This window comes from Dermacentor silvarum, chromosome 10 (genome assembly GCF_013339745.2).
Source record: "Dermacentor silvarum isolate Dsil-2018 chromosome 10, BIME_Dsil_1.4, whole genome shotgun sequence".
NCBI lineage: Eukaryota > Metazoa > Arthropoda > Arachnida > Ixodida > Ixodidae > Dermacentor > Dermacentor silvarum.
In genome coordinates this window covers 104,503,322-104,518,855 of record NC_051163.1, presented here as the reverse complement: position 1 = coordinate 104,518,855, position 15,534 = coordinate 104,503,322, and the positions used below count along the sequence as shown (strand labels likewise).

The 15,534-nt window shown below is 43.8% G+C and overlaps 2 protein-coding genes across 8 annotated transcripts in view; one reads left to right on the top strand and one right to left on the bottom strand.

Annotated features, from left to right (window-relative positions):
- Positions 1-7,704, top strand: part of LOC119466406 (WAG22 antigen-like) — a 245,932-nt gene extending 238,228 nt beyond the window's left edge. For 3 of the 7 annotated variants that reach the window (XM_049656968.1, XM_049656967.1, XM_037726923.2), the window contains exon 2: positions 7,143-7,704. In XM_049656968.1, coding sequence (XP_049512925.1) covers positions 7,143-7,474 — 332 coding nt within the window. In that variant the 3' untranslated portion in view covers positions 7,475-7,704. Of the gene's footprint in view, positions 1-25; positions 435-7,142 lie in introns of those variants that run through there. The other 4 variants (XM_049656969.1, XM_049656970.1, XM_049656965.1 and 1 more) reach the window with 3 other exon arrangements.
- The window catches only part of LOC125940604 (uncharacterized), a 157,755-nt gene that overhangs the window by 134,157 nt on the left and 8,064 nt on the right, over positions 1-15,534 (bottom strand). The window lies entirely within an intron of this gene.

Sequence of the window (15,534 nt, the reverse complement as noted above, 5' to 3'; positions counted from 1 at the left end):
ACCTCCAGGATCTTCTTTCCGGCCGGGGTGCAGGATACACAGGCTAGTTGGGCCGACTCCAGGGCCTCAATTATCTCGTCTAATGTGTTATGCACTCCTAGTTGCATAAGGAGGTCCGTGCTCACCCGTAACGGAATACCTAGTACTCTTTTTATACTCTTTCCGAATGAGGCAGCTGCTCGGAAACAACGCAAGATCCATCGACGACGCGCTGTTGCGCGAATTGTTTTTGCAACGACTCCCGGCTAATGTTCAGATGGTCCTGGCGACAGCCTCTACCATGGACCTTACCGGACTTGCCGTTTTGGCCAACAAAGTCATGGAAGTAGCCACTCCAACCATCGCAGCCACGAGATTGTCTCCGGGTGTCAATAAAACCGCCCTACAAACCCTTCCCTGCTCTTTAGCAGTGAAATATCCGCTCGACTCTTTGTGTGAGTGCCTGGAACGCATCATCTGTGCAGCAGAACATCGCCGCACGTCATATCGTCACCCACGCAGCCGTAGTTCCAGCAAATCAAGACGCAGGGGCAACCGCGATTAAGACTATGGTAGTGCCGCAAAACGCACCGAGAACAGTTCGTTGCTTTTTCCATTCTAGATTTATTAGGGCGATAACCGATGCGGCGTTCTCTGGCGCAGATGGTAAACAGCGAAGAGCAGGATACACCATGAAACGTTTCTTTCAAGGTAGGTCTCATTATAAGGCAGTTTGCTGATGAAGCACTTGCTGACATTACAAAAAACTGTGAATGTCGACCCAAAGAAGGTAGCCCTAACCCGAGGTCTGCTGGTACAGTGTGTCGCACCTGTTCATTGTTTGTGCAAAATTTTAGAAGTTGACAAGCATTCGTATTGCTTGTTTTTGTACAATTTAATGCTAGAAACTTCTAATGTCTGTAGAGCATGCCACTGGACGTTACCGATATGGTGTGCCAGCAGTAGATTCTGTAGCCATAAATAAGCTACCTGAAAACACCCCTTTCACCATGGTTACAGTGGCCCCTCTTAACGTTACAGAATTTACCGCGAATGAACAGTGCACTGAAGTAAAGCTCACGTAAACTGAATCAAGTCTTGCTAACACAGGATTCGTTGGTTCTGCTGCCCAAACTGATTGTCTGTATACTGTATGTTATAGTTGCTTTGCTGCAACTGTGGCACGGCCAGGTCAGGCATTTCCTCGTGTTTTAACCGTATCTCCCAAGGCAATGTTGTACCAAATATAGCTTCAATAGACAAAAAAGGGGGATGGAACAAATGAAGAAACGACTTTGCAGCTAGCATGCTGAATTTCCACTCCTCTGTACGTTGGGCAATACTTAGGCCAGTCGTTGCGTAATTTCAATACAGGCCGTGGTCCCTCTTAACGTTACAGAATTTACCGCGAATGAACAGTGCACTGAAGTAAAGCTCACGTCAACTGAATCAAGCCTTGCTAATACAGGATTCGTTGGTTCTGCTGCCCAAACTGATTGTATGTATACTGTATGTTATAGTAGCTTTGCTGCAACTGTGGCATGGCCAGGCCAGGCACTTCCTCGTGTTTTAACCGTATCTCCCAAGGCAATGTTGTACCAAATATAGCGTAAATAGACAAAAAAGAGGGATGGAAGAAATGAAGAAATGAATTTGCAGCTAGCATGCTGAATTTCCACTCCTCTGTGCGTTGGGCAATACTTAGGCCAGTCGTTGCGTAATTTCAATACAGTACATGAACCTCATGCTCCATACGGGCGTCACAACTTGAATTGTACATGACAAACCGCATGGTTATGAACAGCCAGCTAGAATATTGAAAATATCACCACGCCCTAGCCACTGGCACGAAGAATCCCAAAACAGACCGCTTATTATCTATGCGATCTATAGCGACCGATATGATTATACGATAAATTATGCATATGCATATACATAGAAATAGTGCTTCTATAGCACACATCGCGTGCACTACGCTGGCATTTGCAATTCGCTAAGTAACTTCGCATGGCGGTTCAGTAATAAATTGTAATTGTAAATAGCTTAATCGAAATCATGCGTCGACGATCACCCGGAGGTAATTATGGCCTAGTGTTCGAGTTATTTTGAGATCTCGCAGGAAGGCATCCTGACATAATAAAGGCCATATGCTTTTGAACGTCGGTTTCGGGTAGTGACCATTGCACATTGCCTCGCATAGAAGTAAACAGTGCCAGTACGCATTGTTAACAGCTCCGACCTCAGTGTGTTGACTCTGTCCTTCTACAGTATAAGAGGGCGAACTTTGAAAATCCCACTTTGAAAATCTACAAAAGAAGAAGCACGACTGCACTGTTCACAACTATCAATAACAAGAGACGCTTGGGGTTTTGTTAAAGCTTCTCGACGCTGGAATTGCATAAAGCAGGCAAAAATGAACATCGAGTAGCTGCAAAACAAGGTACTTGACACTGAAGGCGTGTCACCCTGCGTCAGTGCAGTGCTTCGTCTCGCCAAAGTGTTTTTCTGTGTAGTATGCAAGTCCCGGGCATATTCTGCGACATCATTTCCATTTTCTTCCTTTTTCGCCCTGCGTCATTGAATCGGATGTCACCGTGACGCCGTTATCACGACGAGTGGCCACTCGATGCCGGATGATACGAGTAGAGCAATGAATGTGAAATCAGTCGTTGCAAAGCATAGATGGCGATGACCGACCCTGTTAGTGCCAGGAGCCACCGGTCTGTACGTGCACTAAAGCTGCTTAATTTCTTTAGTCCTGGATTGTTGCAATTTCTAAGAGTAAAGGTGCCGTAGTGGCTGTCTACCACCGCTATACTAGAGTACAGGTGCAGGTACTCTCAAAGATTAGAGCATGCAACAGAAGTTAAGCACCGCAACGAAACATTTCCGGCAGAACCAATCTCACGATAATGAATGTCGGCATTAATGCAATCAGCATTAAATGAATGTAGCGACACGCGCATTGCCACTGCAGACGCACAAAGTAGCAATTTACCTGCCAACACCAATGCCAAATGAAACCACGACACAGGTTACCTTGTTGTAATATCTACACCCAAGCAGAAACACTGAACTATCTCTAGTGTCCTGGCTGCAACTTCGTTTCAATGGCTCTGCATCAAGCGGCCGCAATCGACACGGAGGTGTCATTTCTGGATGAGGCGTTATCGCTTTTTTATGCAGTCGAACCAGGGTATATCGAACCCCCATATAAAGAATTATTGTATGTATTGAACAGCTGTAAAATCCCATTGAAATTTTCTGTATAAGTTTTTCATTTTATCTATCGAATTACTATATATCAAATTTCTTTTGTTATCCCCTTCAGATTTGATATACCCGGTTCCGACTGTATTTAAAGCTACATACCCCTTGTGTCACCTTCGCACATTTACTCTGGGGGTTTGACCACGATTGGGCACGCGCAAATATCACATACGTAGTGCCGAAGTAGTCTGTTGAGTAACACACCCCAATTGCGGATACCCATTGAGAAAACTTGTTCACCAGGCCAGGCAGTAGCCATCAGCAAGCTATTAGGCCCATTTTGTCCGCTTCGCGAGACAGCAGCCACCGCATATGTAGTGGCACAAGCTAACTGACAACTTGGTCACTGGGTGTAAGAGCTTAGATACAAACAAGCATACCACGAAATGGGTAAAGAATGGTGATCGCATTAAAAAGAAACCGCCTTTATGCTTGCGATAATGAAAGAGAAGACAAAAGAGACGGCGCAACTAAGCTGTCAGGATTTATTTATTTATTTATTTGGTACCTGCATCGCCTTTGCAGGCATTACAGCAGGGGGTATACAAATCGCGACAAAAATTGTTTTTCAATTTTAAACACACAAAGTGCGGTAAAATTCATCGTTAGATTAAATACCTACAATATTTGACGGAAGAGCGTTCCAGTCCCTCGTGGTTCGACAAAAAAATGAGTATCGCAAGGCATCACCTTTAAAAGGAAGTTCGTAAAGTTTCAAGTTATGGTCCCTTCTGCGTGAAATATACGATGGTGGCCTAATATACTTTTCTCTTTCAATGCCTGTTTTAGAATAATATTTATTATGAAAAAATTTAAGTCTAAGGTTCTTCTGTCCTTTAAATCCTGCCACTGAAGTTTACGCTTGCTTTCAGTGATACTGAGGTTATTATTGTAATTTCCCAATACAAATCGGACTGCCCTATTCTGGATTTTCTCAAGTAAATTAACTGACTCACCAGTATAAGGGTCCCAACTAACACACGCGTACTCAAGTACCGTACGTATGTGGGTAAAATATAGTCGTTCTTTCAGTGTACTAGGTGCGTGGCCAAAATTTCGACGTAGGAAGCCCAGCTTACGTGCCGCCTTTCTTCTAATCTCCTGTACATGCCTGTTCCATCTTAAATCTGAGGATTTGCATTCGCTAACCCTGCGTAGGGTAACACCATTTACTTTGTACTCATATGACTTATGTGAATGTTTCCTTGTAAAGGTGATGTTTAAACATTTAGAAACGTTAAGTGACATTTTCCATTTGGCACACCAAGATGAAACGCTATCCAAGTCAGTCTGAAGAGAAGAAAAATCAGAATCGCTATCAATAACCCTATGCACCACACAGTCATCGGCGAACATCCTGAAAGTCGACGTAATACCTCTAGTAATATCATTTATATATAACAAAAATAAGAGAGGCCCCAAAACTGAGCCCTGGGGCACTCCAGAGGTCACCGCAGCAAGATCAGACGATATGCCGTTGAAAACCACAGACTTGTCTATTTGACAGGTATTCAGATATCCATGGAATTACCTTTTTGTTTAATTTGTAGGCGTATAATTTGCTAATAAGTAGATCATGAGCCACAACGTCAAACGCTTTTCGGAAATCTAGAAAGATGCAATCAAATATTTGCCTTTTGTCAATTGCTAGTACCAAGTCGTGTGTGAATTCCACAAGTTGCGTGGAGCAAGAAAAACCTTGCCGAAAACCATGTTGGTTTATATTCAGTAGGTTATGTTTAACAAGATGTGACTTAATACAACTGTATATAACGTGCTCCATTACTTTACATGTAATACTAGTCAAAGACACTGGTCTGTAGTTCTCAACACAATATTTAGGTCCACTCTTATATACAGGCACAACATTGGCTAATTTCCAGTCGGCAGGTACGGCACCCATATCTAAACACTTTTGGAAAAGGCGGCAAAAATAGAGACATAAAGATTCAGAACAATTACTAATGATTGCTGCTGCTATATCATCTGGCACATTTGCCTTTCTAGGACAAATATTTGTTAATAGCTTCCGCACACCTGCCAAGCCAAACTTAACCTCGGGCATGTCTTCATTCCCCAACGAAAAATCCACAACTAGAGTACGAAATTGGCGTTGACTAAATACGGAAGAGAAGTAACTACTGAATAATTGAACTTTGCGCTTGTCATCATCTATTACTGTGTCCAAGTATTCTAGAGGGGGGACAGAATTGTCGTCCTTACCTTTTCGCCGGATATACTTCCAAAATTCATTTGGATCTTCTACTAAGCGTTCCCCAAGCTTTGAAAAATAGGATTGCTTAGATGATTTAGTTAAGTTTTGAAAATCACACTTCAGTCTTTTTAGTTCAGATGAGTTTTCTGGGGACCTGTGTTTTTTAAACTTTACGTACACCCTTCGTACCTTCCGTAGCAAGATGCGCAGTTGCTGATGAAACCAGGGCTTATCTTTACCTCGTCTAGATGAAAGCATCCGCGTCGGCACGAACTTATCACGAAGATAGAAAAGCTTTTCTTTAAAGTGTTCCCACAATTGTTCAGCGCTCAGATCCTCCGCTAATGTGTCAAACGTTGGGAAATAAGCTTCCAACGACAGATTTATGGAACCGTAATCAGCCTTAGAATACAAGAACACTTTCCTTGGCGATTTCTTCGTCACGGATGCATTTTTCACACTAGCATCAGCAACAACAATATTATGGTCGCTCAGACCAGGTAAAGCATGCACATCTGATACAACACCAGGCTCATTACACAACAGCAAGTCCAAGACATGGCCCGTACCATCATCTCGCGACGCACTGAGAACGTACTGTTGAAAGGCATGAGTGTCCATTAGGTCAAAAAAGGCGGAGTATAAACAACCACTAACGCTATTTCTGGGAATCTCATCTGACCAGTCAATTTCAGGATGTACAAAAAGTAAACTTGTATTTTTTAGATTGTTATTCAGTATCAAAGAAAAAAGATCGGAATATTTAGCCGTCCAGAATAGATCGTCTGGGCTCGGGACATCTGCTTAAAAGTTTGGACTGTCCCAATAAATTCGGGCCGGTTTGGAACCCTAGGTGTGATCGGCACTTATAGTATCATTTGTGATCGTTTTCTTTCAGAGCATAGCATTCTAGGCGAACTTCTCCGGAATTTATTGAAGAGCTTCTTTTGAATCGCAATTTAAATTACATGTTTTTGCTACCACGTAAAAATGTTGAATATGGCCACTGCCATATTGAACAAAGTGAACGTATCACGAATGTGATCATTACGATTATATGTCTTTCAAGTCCCCGAATGCAATGTCCGTGCGTCTGCGTTTCTTTGCGCGTGTGTGCTTGTTTGTAAGTGTATGTATGTTTCTGCCTGTATGTCTCTTTGTACACGCATGGATGAGAGAACTACATCAAATGATTAGAGGAAATCACAGGCACGCACGCACACACACACACACAGTTCGTCAGGGCAAGATTACCATTCGTAATGTCTGCCACAACAACGTATTTCGTTATTGTTCATCGGCGCAAGGACACTGTACTCAACTGTTCGCAATGTGTGGAGTTCATCCTCGAGAGCACTATATGAGTGCTCACAAAAGGACTACTCACTGTTCAAAGCACTAAATCACTACGGGCTCTTTCATGGGGCTTAGAACTTTCGCTCACAAAACGACCACTCTTTGTACTCGATTGTAACGCGAGGTTTTTCCAGATTTTTGCTACCTGAAGTCAATCCTTGCGTTACAATCGAATACCGGAATTGAAGTTGTCTAAAAAGTGAAATGATGCACCCAATTCTAATCGAGTGAAATGTGCGAGAGAAAGCACGCGAGGGACGCGCGCTTTCACGGCGAGCGAACCCACGGCAGACAGGAAAGTGATAACTCTGTCTTGCGAAAGGCCCAGGAGACCCAGCAGGCCCAGGAGCCGCAGGAGCCGCAGGAAAGGCAGGAGCCGCAGGAAACCCTGGAGGCCAAGGAGAAGACGGAGGCGACGGAGGTGCCGGGGGACCAGGATACGTAGGAGGCGCAGGAGGTGCAGGAGGCGCCGGGGGCGCAGGAATCGGCGGGGCTGCTGGAGGCGACGGGGGCTTAGGAGGCGCCGGGGGCGCAGGAGGCGCCGGGGCCGCAGGAGGCGTGGGAGGCGCAGGAGCCGCCGGAGGCGTAGGAAGCGCCACAGCACGAGGAGGCAATGGAGGTTCAGGAGGCGACGGAGGCAAAGGAGGCGCCTGAGGCCCAGGATTCGCCGTAGGCCCAGGAGGCCTACTTTGTCGTGAACTTCTTCATATGTTTTTTTTCTGTTTCGAATAGCTAGATCCCCCTCTCAATATAGTTTGTCAGACTGCATGGGAACTGCGCTCGGATTTCTGAATCTTCTGGCTTGCACAGTTTGAACTTTCCTGAAAGCCTGCAGCGGTCAAGTTGAACCTCTGCAATAAAGTTGTTTTTTTACTTTCTCAAAATCTAATGATTCGTGTGCTGACATCCGGCCAAACTGACTCAGAGCCTCCCCTACAAAACACAGGCTCAGGTCGCTGGCCCACTTGCTCTTCTCACAGCCTTGCCCGACTGCGATCCTCTCAAACCGATGCAAATACGCATCTAGGTCATCTCTTCACTCATCGAAAGCTGCCATTAGTATCCTGGGGCAAATTTGTCTCTGTCTGGGAGAAGGTGAGTCAGATGACGCCGACCTGGATGTGCCAGTTGCTTCACGGGAACCCGCATTCGTTTCCGCTAGTTTAATCATCACCAAGATTTCTTTTAAATGCGAAACATTTCTTGCTGAACATTTGCCACTTTGACAGTATCTATCTATCTATCTATCTATCTATCTATCTATCTATCTATCTATCTATCTATCTATCTATCTATCTATCTATCTATCTATCTATCTAGCCGCCAACGCCTTGGTGCTCTCATGGTCGTATCGTTTACATGGATTTCATGACATGCGTGTCATGTAGGTCATGAAACAGCCGCCTTAAACGACAATGACCCTGCGTAAAAGCCGATAGATCCCACACCCTGCGGGAACCGATGTTATGCGAAGCAGTGTATGGAGAGCCTATCAAGTTAAAGAAACGACCATGACAGACAAGACTTAGGCGGCTGTATGATGGCCTACATTACAAGCATGTCATGAAATTCATTTCAAGAGTCCTGATGAGTCTCTTTGGCTAGGCCTAAAAGACCTTAACGCGAAAGCCTTAGTCATGCTAATGACCATGACTTCGACCATCAATCGTCAGCCTTTTCCTTCACATAGCACCACCTCCGAGCCCATTACGAAAGCCTTAGTCATGCTAATGACCATAACTTCGACCATTAATCTTCAGCCTTTTCCTTCACATAGCACCACGTCCGAGCCCATTACGTTGGTTTTTGAGCATTAATCTTTTTTCGCTTTGTCATTTTCATTTTTGCAGAGTCCAGCTCACAATTATGTCTTCTAGCATCATCCTTTAGTGTTTCATTTATTAGTGCCCACGTCCGAACCTATTTCAGTGGCTCTTGAGTTTTAATTTGTTTTGCTGAGTCATTCTCATTTTTGTGTAGTCCTGCTCACGACTTTGACTTTTACCATCATTCTTTAGTGTTTCGTAACTTGGTACCCACGTCAGAACTCATTTCAGTGTTTTTTCAGTGCTAACGTTTTATTGCTTATTCATTGTCATTTTTGGTGAGTCATGGTCATGACTATGACTTCTACCATCCCCCTTTAGTGCTTCTTTCCCTTAGTACCCACGTCTGAACCTATTCCAGTGTGTTTTGAGTGTTAATATTTGTTCTGCTAAGTCATTGTCATTTTAGACGGCTGTTTCATAACCTATCTGACACGCATATTATGAAATTCATGTCATGACCTATCATTTATGTTCGTCATACAATGTTGTCATACTATGCTAATTTCGGTACCTACCAAGTTAATGAAACGACCATGAGAGCACCCAGACGTCGGCAGCTATTCATGACCTACAATGCACACATGTTGTGATATTCAGGTCGCAACCTATCATTTATGTTTGCCTATAGTCTAGTCATACTATGCTAATTTTGGTAAATACCAAGTTAATGATACAAGAGAGAACCAAGACACAGGAGGCTAGATAGATAGATACTGTCAAAGTGGCAAATGTTCGCCAAGAAATGCTTCGCATTTAAAAAAGAATAACACACAAAAACCACCAGAATTGGGTTTGGACGCTACTACTAAGGGAAGGAAAGACTAAATGATGATGGTAGAAGTCATAGTCATGAGCATGGCTCAGGAAAAATGACAATGACAAAGATTAACACTCAAAAACCACCGAAAGCAGTTCTGACGTGCTTACTGAGTGAAAGAAACATGAAAAGATGATGGTAGAAGTCATAGTCATGAGTATGACTCAGCGAAAAAAAGATTAACACTGAAAAACCACTGAAATGGGTTCGGACGTGGGTAGTAAGATAAGGAAATACTAAATGATGAAGGTAGAAGTCATAGTCATGAGCCTGACTCAGCAAAAATGACAATGACTCAGCGAAAAGATTAAACTCAAAAACCACTAAAATTAGTTCTTAACACCCAAAAACCAATGAAATGGGTTCGGATGTGATACGAAATGAAGAAAGCTAAATATTGATGGTCCAAGTCATAGTCATGAATATCACTAAGGCTTTTACCTTAATGTCTCTTAGGCCTAGCTAATGGACTCCTCAGCACTCATGACATGGATATCATGACATGCGCGTCATGTATGTCATGAAACAGCCGCCCAAGTATTGGTACTTTCATGGTCGTTTCTTTAACTTGGTAAGCTCCCCGCACACTGCTTTTCATATCATGGATTCTCACAGGGGGTGGGATCTGCCGTTTTTTTCCTCTTTCGTACTCTTCGCGCGCTCGTTCAAGCTGCTTTTCTTTCTCTCGCTGAGCATACTCGAAAACGTCATCGCCTCCTCCTGTGACATGTTAAAATATTTAGCTATCGCCGCCAAACGTTCCCACTCCATCTCTACACCACCAGGATCAGTGAAAGGGCCGGAATAGTATCCTAGCAGGCTCGCCCATGTTGTCACAGATCTCGGAAGCACGGCTTTTCAAGAGATGGACTAAGACACGTATGATGACACAACGCATATTTCACCACATGCACTGTTCACACTGTTTACGAAAATGTCCCAAACAGTTTACATGTATAAACACGCTTAGTTCACGTTAATTTGCTCCAGAACATCATTAACCTCAAAACTGGCATTTATCTCTTTCTAACCATATTTCTGAAAACTGAAATCTTCCGTATGCCATTCCTAAATGATATTCCTTTTGTATTCTACCAGTTGCACCTGGTTCCTTTTTTCTGCCTTTTCTGAAACTCCCACGATTGCCGACTTACATTCTGCTTCCCTCTTTCTCCTATGCCTACTGCAGGTACAGTTTGGAATGGCTCAGGTTGAATTCTGGCTTCCTCATCTTTCTAATTGGCACCCACATCTTCTCATGCACCTGTGTTTTATTGTGCCGTTTTCCTTTCCATCTACTTTGAATCTTCTTCCTCCCTTTAGTCGTTGCATGTCTAGAGCTATTCAATTATCTGTCTTTCTCATTTCTCTCGGATGTTGACTGACTCATCACTTCTGATGCCTGGTGATCCCTGAAACAGACTTCAATTACCAACACCATGTCGTTCCGAGATGAAGCTTCTTTTTTCACTACTAACAGTGTGCAACAGCTATGCCAATTGGGCCATTTCTATGCAATTTCGTATTTTTGCGCCACGCTGCGCCGAAACGGTCGACCAGCCGCGAAATTTCTCGTTTACGTGAGTTTTAGCGCGAAATAAAGGCCGCGTTGGCAACCTGCAGCTTGCATTCAGTCCAGTCCGATCCAATAGCGCACACGTGATACAAGCACGTGCCGAGACGAGACGTTGGTGTGTTTGGTGGTGGGCGCCGAAAAATATTTTTGCGGCCAGTTGCAGTGCGAAGTGTTGTATATCCAGTAAAATCTCGCGGAGACACGAAGTGCGCATTGCTCGCAGAAGCGAATGAAGTTCGCCATTGCCGCGTTCACTCAACAAAATCCTCGCCATATCCGTGCACGCGGTCATGAGCGGAGCGGGTATGAATGGTCCTTTGGCGAACTCGCTCGACCCGGCATTGACGGCGTGAGCTTGGTAGGCGACGAAACGCACAAAATTATTAATGGTTTGGTTCCACGCGGCAACAGGCACCACGTTGCAATGAATGAAACAGTGCCGATTTTCGCTGCACACACAGACACACACAGTCAACAACAGACCCTGGTAAGCCGACAAAGAACTCTCGTTTTATTTTAAGTCCTTAATATCCGTAATCATAATAGTATCCGAAACTGGAGGCTACCGCCGAAACGCCAAAAGAGTGTCAAACAGTCGCTGCATGTTTCGACTACCGCCTGAACGTTGCGACACATCGTCAGAAAAAAAAAAGACGGCAGATCCTACGCCCTGTGGGAATCGATGTTATGCAAAGCACTGTGCGGGGAGCCAACCAAGTTAACGAAACGACCATGAAATCAATACTGAGGCGGCTGTTTCGTGACTCACATGAGACGCATGTAATGACATTCATTTCATGAGTCCTGAGGAGTCCCTTTAGCTAGGCCTAAAATGCCTTAAGGCGAAAGCCTTTGTCATGCTCATCACTATTACTTCGACCACCAATCTTTAGCCGTTTCCTTCACTTAGTACCACATCCGAACACATTACATTTGTTTTTGAATGTTAAAATTTCGCTGAGTCTAACAATTTTGCTGAGTCACGGTCAAGAGTATGGCTTCTACTACCATCCTTTAGTGTTTTCTTCACTGAGTACCCACGTGAGAACCCATTTCAGAGGTTTTTGAGTGTTAATATTTTGTCGCTGAGTCATTGTCATTTTTTGCTGAGTGATGCTCATGACAACAGCTTCTACCGCCATCCTTTAGTGTTTCCTTCACTTAGTACCTACGTCCGAACCCATTTCAGTGGTTATTGAATGTTGATTTTTGTCCTGAGTCATTGTAGATTTTGCTGAGTCATGGTCATGACTATCATTTATACCATAATCCTTTAGTTTTTACTTCACTTAGTAGCAACGTGAGGATCCATTTCGGTGGTTTTTCAGTTTTAAAGTTTGTTTTGCTGGGTCACTGTCATTTTAGGCGACTGTTTCATGACCTACATGACACGCATGTCAAAAACTCATGTCATGACCTATAATATATGTTCGTCAAACAATCTTGTCATACTTTGCCAATTTTGGTAAATAAGTTAACGATATGACCATGAGAGCACCAAGACGTAGGCGGCTAGATAGATACTGTCAAAGTGGCGAATGTTCGCCAAGAAATGCTTCGCATTTAATATCTATGTTGACAGGCCATGGAATGCGTAGGATGGATAACCGGTGGACCATTACAGAATAGGTATACCAAGAGAAGGGAAGTGAAGTCGAGGACGGTAGAAAACGAGGTGGAGGGATGAAGTTACGAAGTTTGCAGGCGCAAGTTGGAATCAGCTAGCGCAAGACAAGGGTCATTGGAGATCGGAGGGAGGGGCCTTCGTCCTGCAGTGGACATATAAAATTGACTGATGGTGATGATGATGATGATTATAAGGCTCATAATACGGAAAGGCCGGCGTAGTCGGCGTTGGCGTGACCTCGATGTTCCGAAAGTGAGCCAATCAAGGCAGTTTGTGACTTCAATTAAGACAATGTTCATTCAACCAGAGTGAATTAAGGTAGAGGTAATCTGGGCAAAGTTAACTAAGGCAGGTTTAATTAGGATAGAACTAGTGGTTCGAGTCGAACTGACTACCTTTGGTGTTAATTAAGACAAAGTTTCAGGTATGGAGTGGCACCTACCACCTTCAAAAAAGTATCGCCGAGAGCAGTGGGGCTATACTAGTGAAGGTAAAACAAAATTAGGCTGGCCCACTTAGCTTCAACAAAGTCACTCCCTGACCAGAATGGGAATTGGCCTCCCTGGGGCAGTATTCGGCCACTACCTCCCTAATGACCACTACCTCCCCACTACCTTCCTACCTCCCTAATTTACCCATGGCCCTAAATCCCCAGTGGCTGCGGAGCACCTGACCAAGGTGGCGGCCAGACATGCGAGGCGGCAGAGGGTTCTAAGAATCTCTGGGTCCGGACAGGCCGCCAATGGAAACTGTACCGGGCAACGTTCAACACGTGCACCCTATCGAGTAAGGCTAGCTTAGCAGGGCTATTGAAGAATTATCAGGTATTGCTTGAGATATTGGGCTTAGTGAGGTGAGAAGAACTGATGAGGCTTATACAGTGCTGACTAACGGCCACGTCCTCTGCTACAGAGCTCTTCCAGATAGGAGAGCATTCGGAATAGGATTTCTAGTACATAAGGACATAGCGGGGAACATTGATGAATTCTGCAGCTATAATGAGAGGGTAGCAGTCTTCGTAATAAAGCTGTTTAGGAGGTATAGAATGAAGGTTGTACAAGCCTACGCCCCAACCTCCTGTCACGATGATGAAGAAATAGAACAGTTTTATGAAGATGTTGAATTCGCAATGAGAAAGGTGCAAACTCAGTATACTGACTGTAGTCATGGGCAATGCAAAAGTGGGGCAAAAACAGGCTGGCGAGCAAGCAATTGGAAACTACGACATCGATCCTAGGAACACTAGAGGAAAGATGTTCGTAGAATTCGCAGAAAGGAATAGGCTCTGAATAATGAATACCTTCTTCAGGAAGCGTGACAACGGGGTGTAGACCTGGGAGAGCCCTAATGGAGAGACAAGGAATGAAATACATTTGACTTCGTCCAATCAAGAGAACTGGCTGGCATCATTAAGGGATATTCTACGACGGATCGTATCCATGTCATCAACCAGGTAGTTGAGAAATATGCGGAGTACATTCAACCCCTCTATATGACTTTCATAGATTATCAAAAAGCATTTGATTCAGTAGAAATACGAGCAGTCATAGAGGCATTACGTAACCAAGTAGTACAGGATGCATACGTGAATATATTGGCAAATATCTACAAGGATTGCACAGCAACCGTGGCTCTTAACAAGAAAAGTAGAAAGGTACCTATCAAGAAAGTGGTCAGGCAAAGAAACACAATCTCTCCAATGCTAATCACGGCAAGCTTAGAAGTATTCTTTTTTTTTTCAAGCTTTGTGACTGGGAAGGCTTAGGAGTGAGAATCAACGTCGAATATCTCAGCAACCTTCGGTTTGCAGATGACATTGTCCTATTCAGCAACAATGGGGACGAATTACAGCAAATGAATGGGAACATTAACCGAAGAAGTGTAAGAGTGAGGTTGAAGTATAATATGCAGAAGACAAAAATATTCTTCAATAGCCTGGCAAGGAACAAATATTCAGGATCGCCATTCGGCGATCCTGAATAACATTAATCTTTTAGGCAAAAACCTCCGGCATAACCTGAAGATATCTAAAGATAAATTTTATAACTCAACGCTGAAATGATTTCTCAAGGAAGCCCCAGACAAGTTTTGGAGGTACTTGAATCCAACGTCTAAGTCGTGCACCATGCACACAGACAAAAGTAGCCAGGATCAAGCGGAGGCATTTAACTCCTTTTTTTCCTCAGTCTTTACCATCGATGACGGTATCTTGCCTACAGTCAATGATAATGCTGACAGAGTTCCTATTCAGAATATCGGGATTACAGAAGAGGGTGTTTTCAATCTGTTGCTTCACGTTAATATCAAGAAACGTCCCGGTCCTGATGAAATCCCCAATGAAATCCTTTATAGATATGCAGAATGGACATCCAAGTTTTTAACACTAATTTTTCAATCATCCATTTCTAGTGGCTCGTTTCCCACTGCCTGGAAGCGCGCAAAAATTGTGCCCATACATAAAGGTGGTCCAACCTCCGACACCAGCAACTATTGACCAATATCGCTCACGAGCACCTGTTCTAAAATGCTAGAACACATTGTATCAAAGCATCTGCTCACCTATTTAGATGAACATAAATTGATTTTTCCAGATCAACATGGCTTTCGCAAAGGATTGTCCACCGTCAATTAGCTTATTGAACTTGTACATGACCTTTCTAGCACAATTAATGCCCGTGGCCAAACGGATATAATATTCTTAGACTTTGCAAAGGCCTTTGACAAGGTGTCCCACAAGAAGCTTTTACTTAAAATCAGCGTTACTTTCAAAAATGTTGCCCTTACGCGGTGGTTCACTTCCTACCTTGCGCACAGAGAACAATATGGTCAACTTGGACATCAGCAATCTAGTTATCTCCCGTGGGG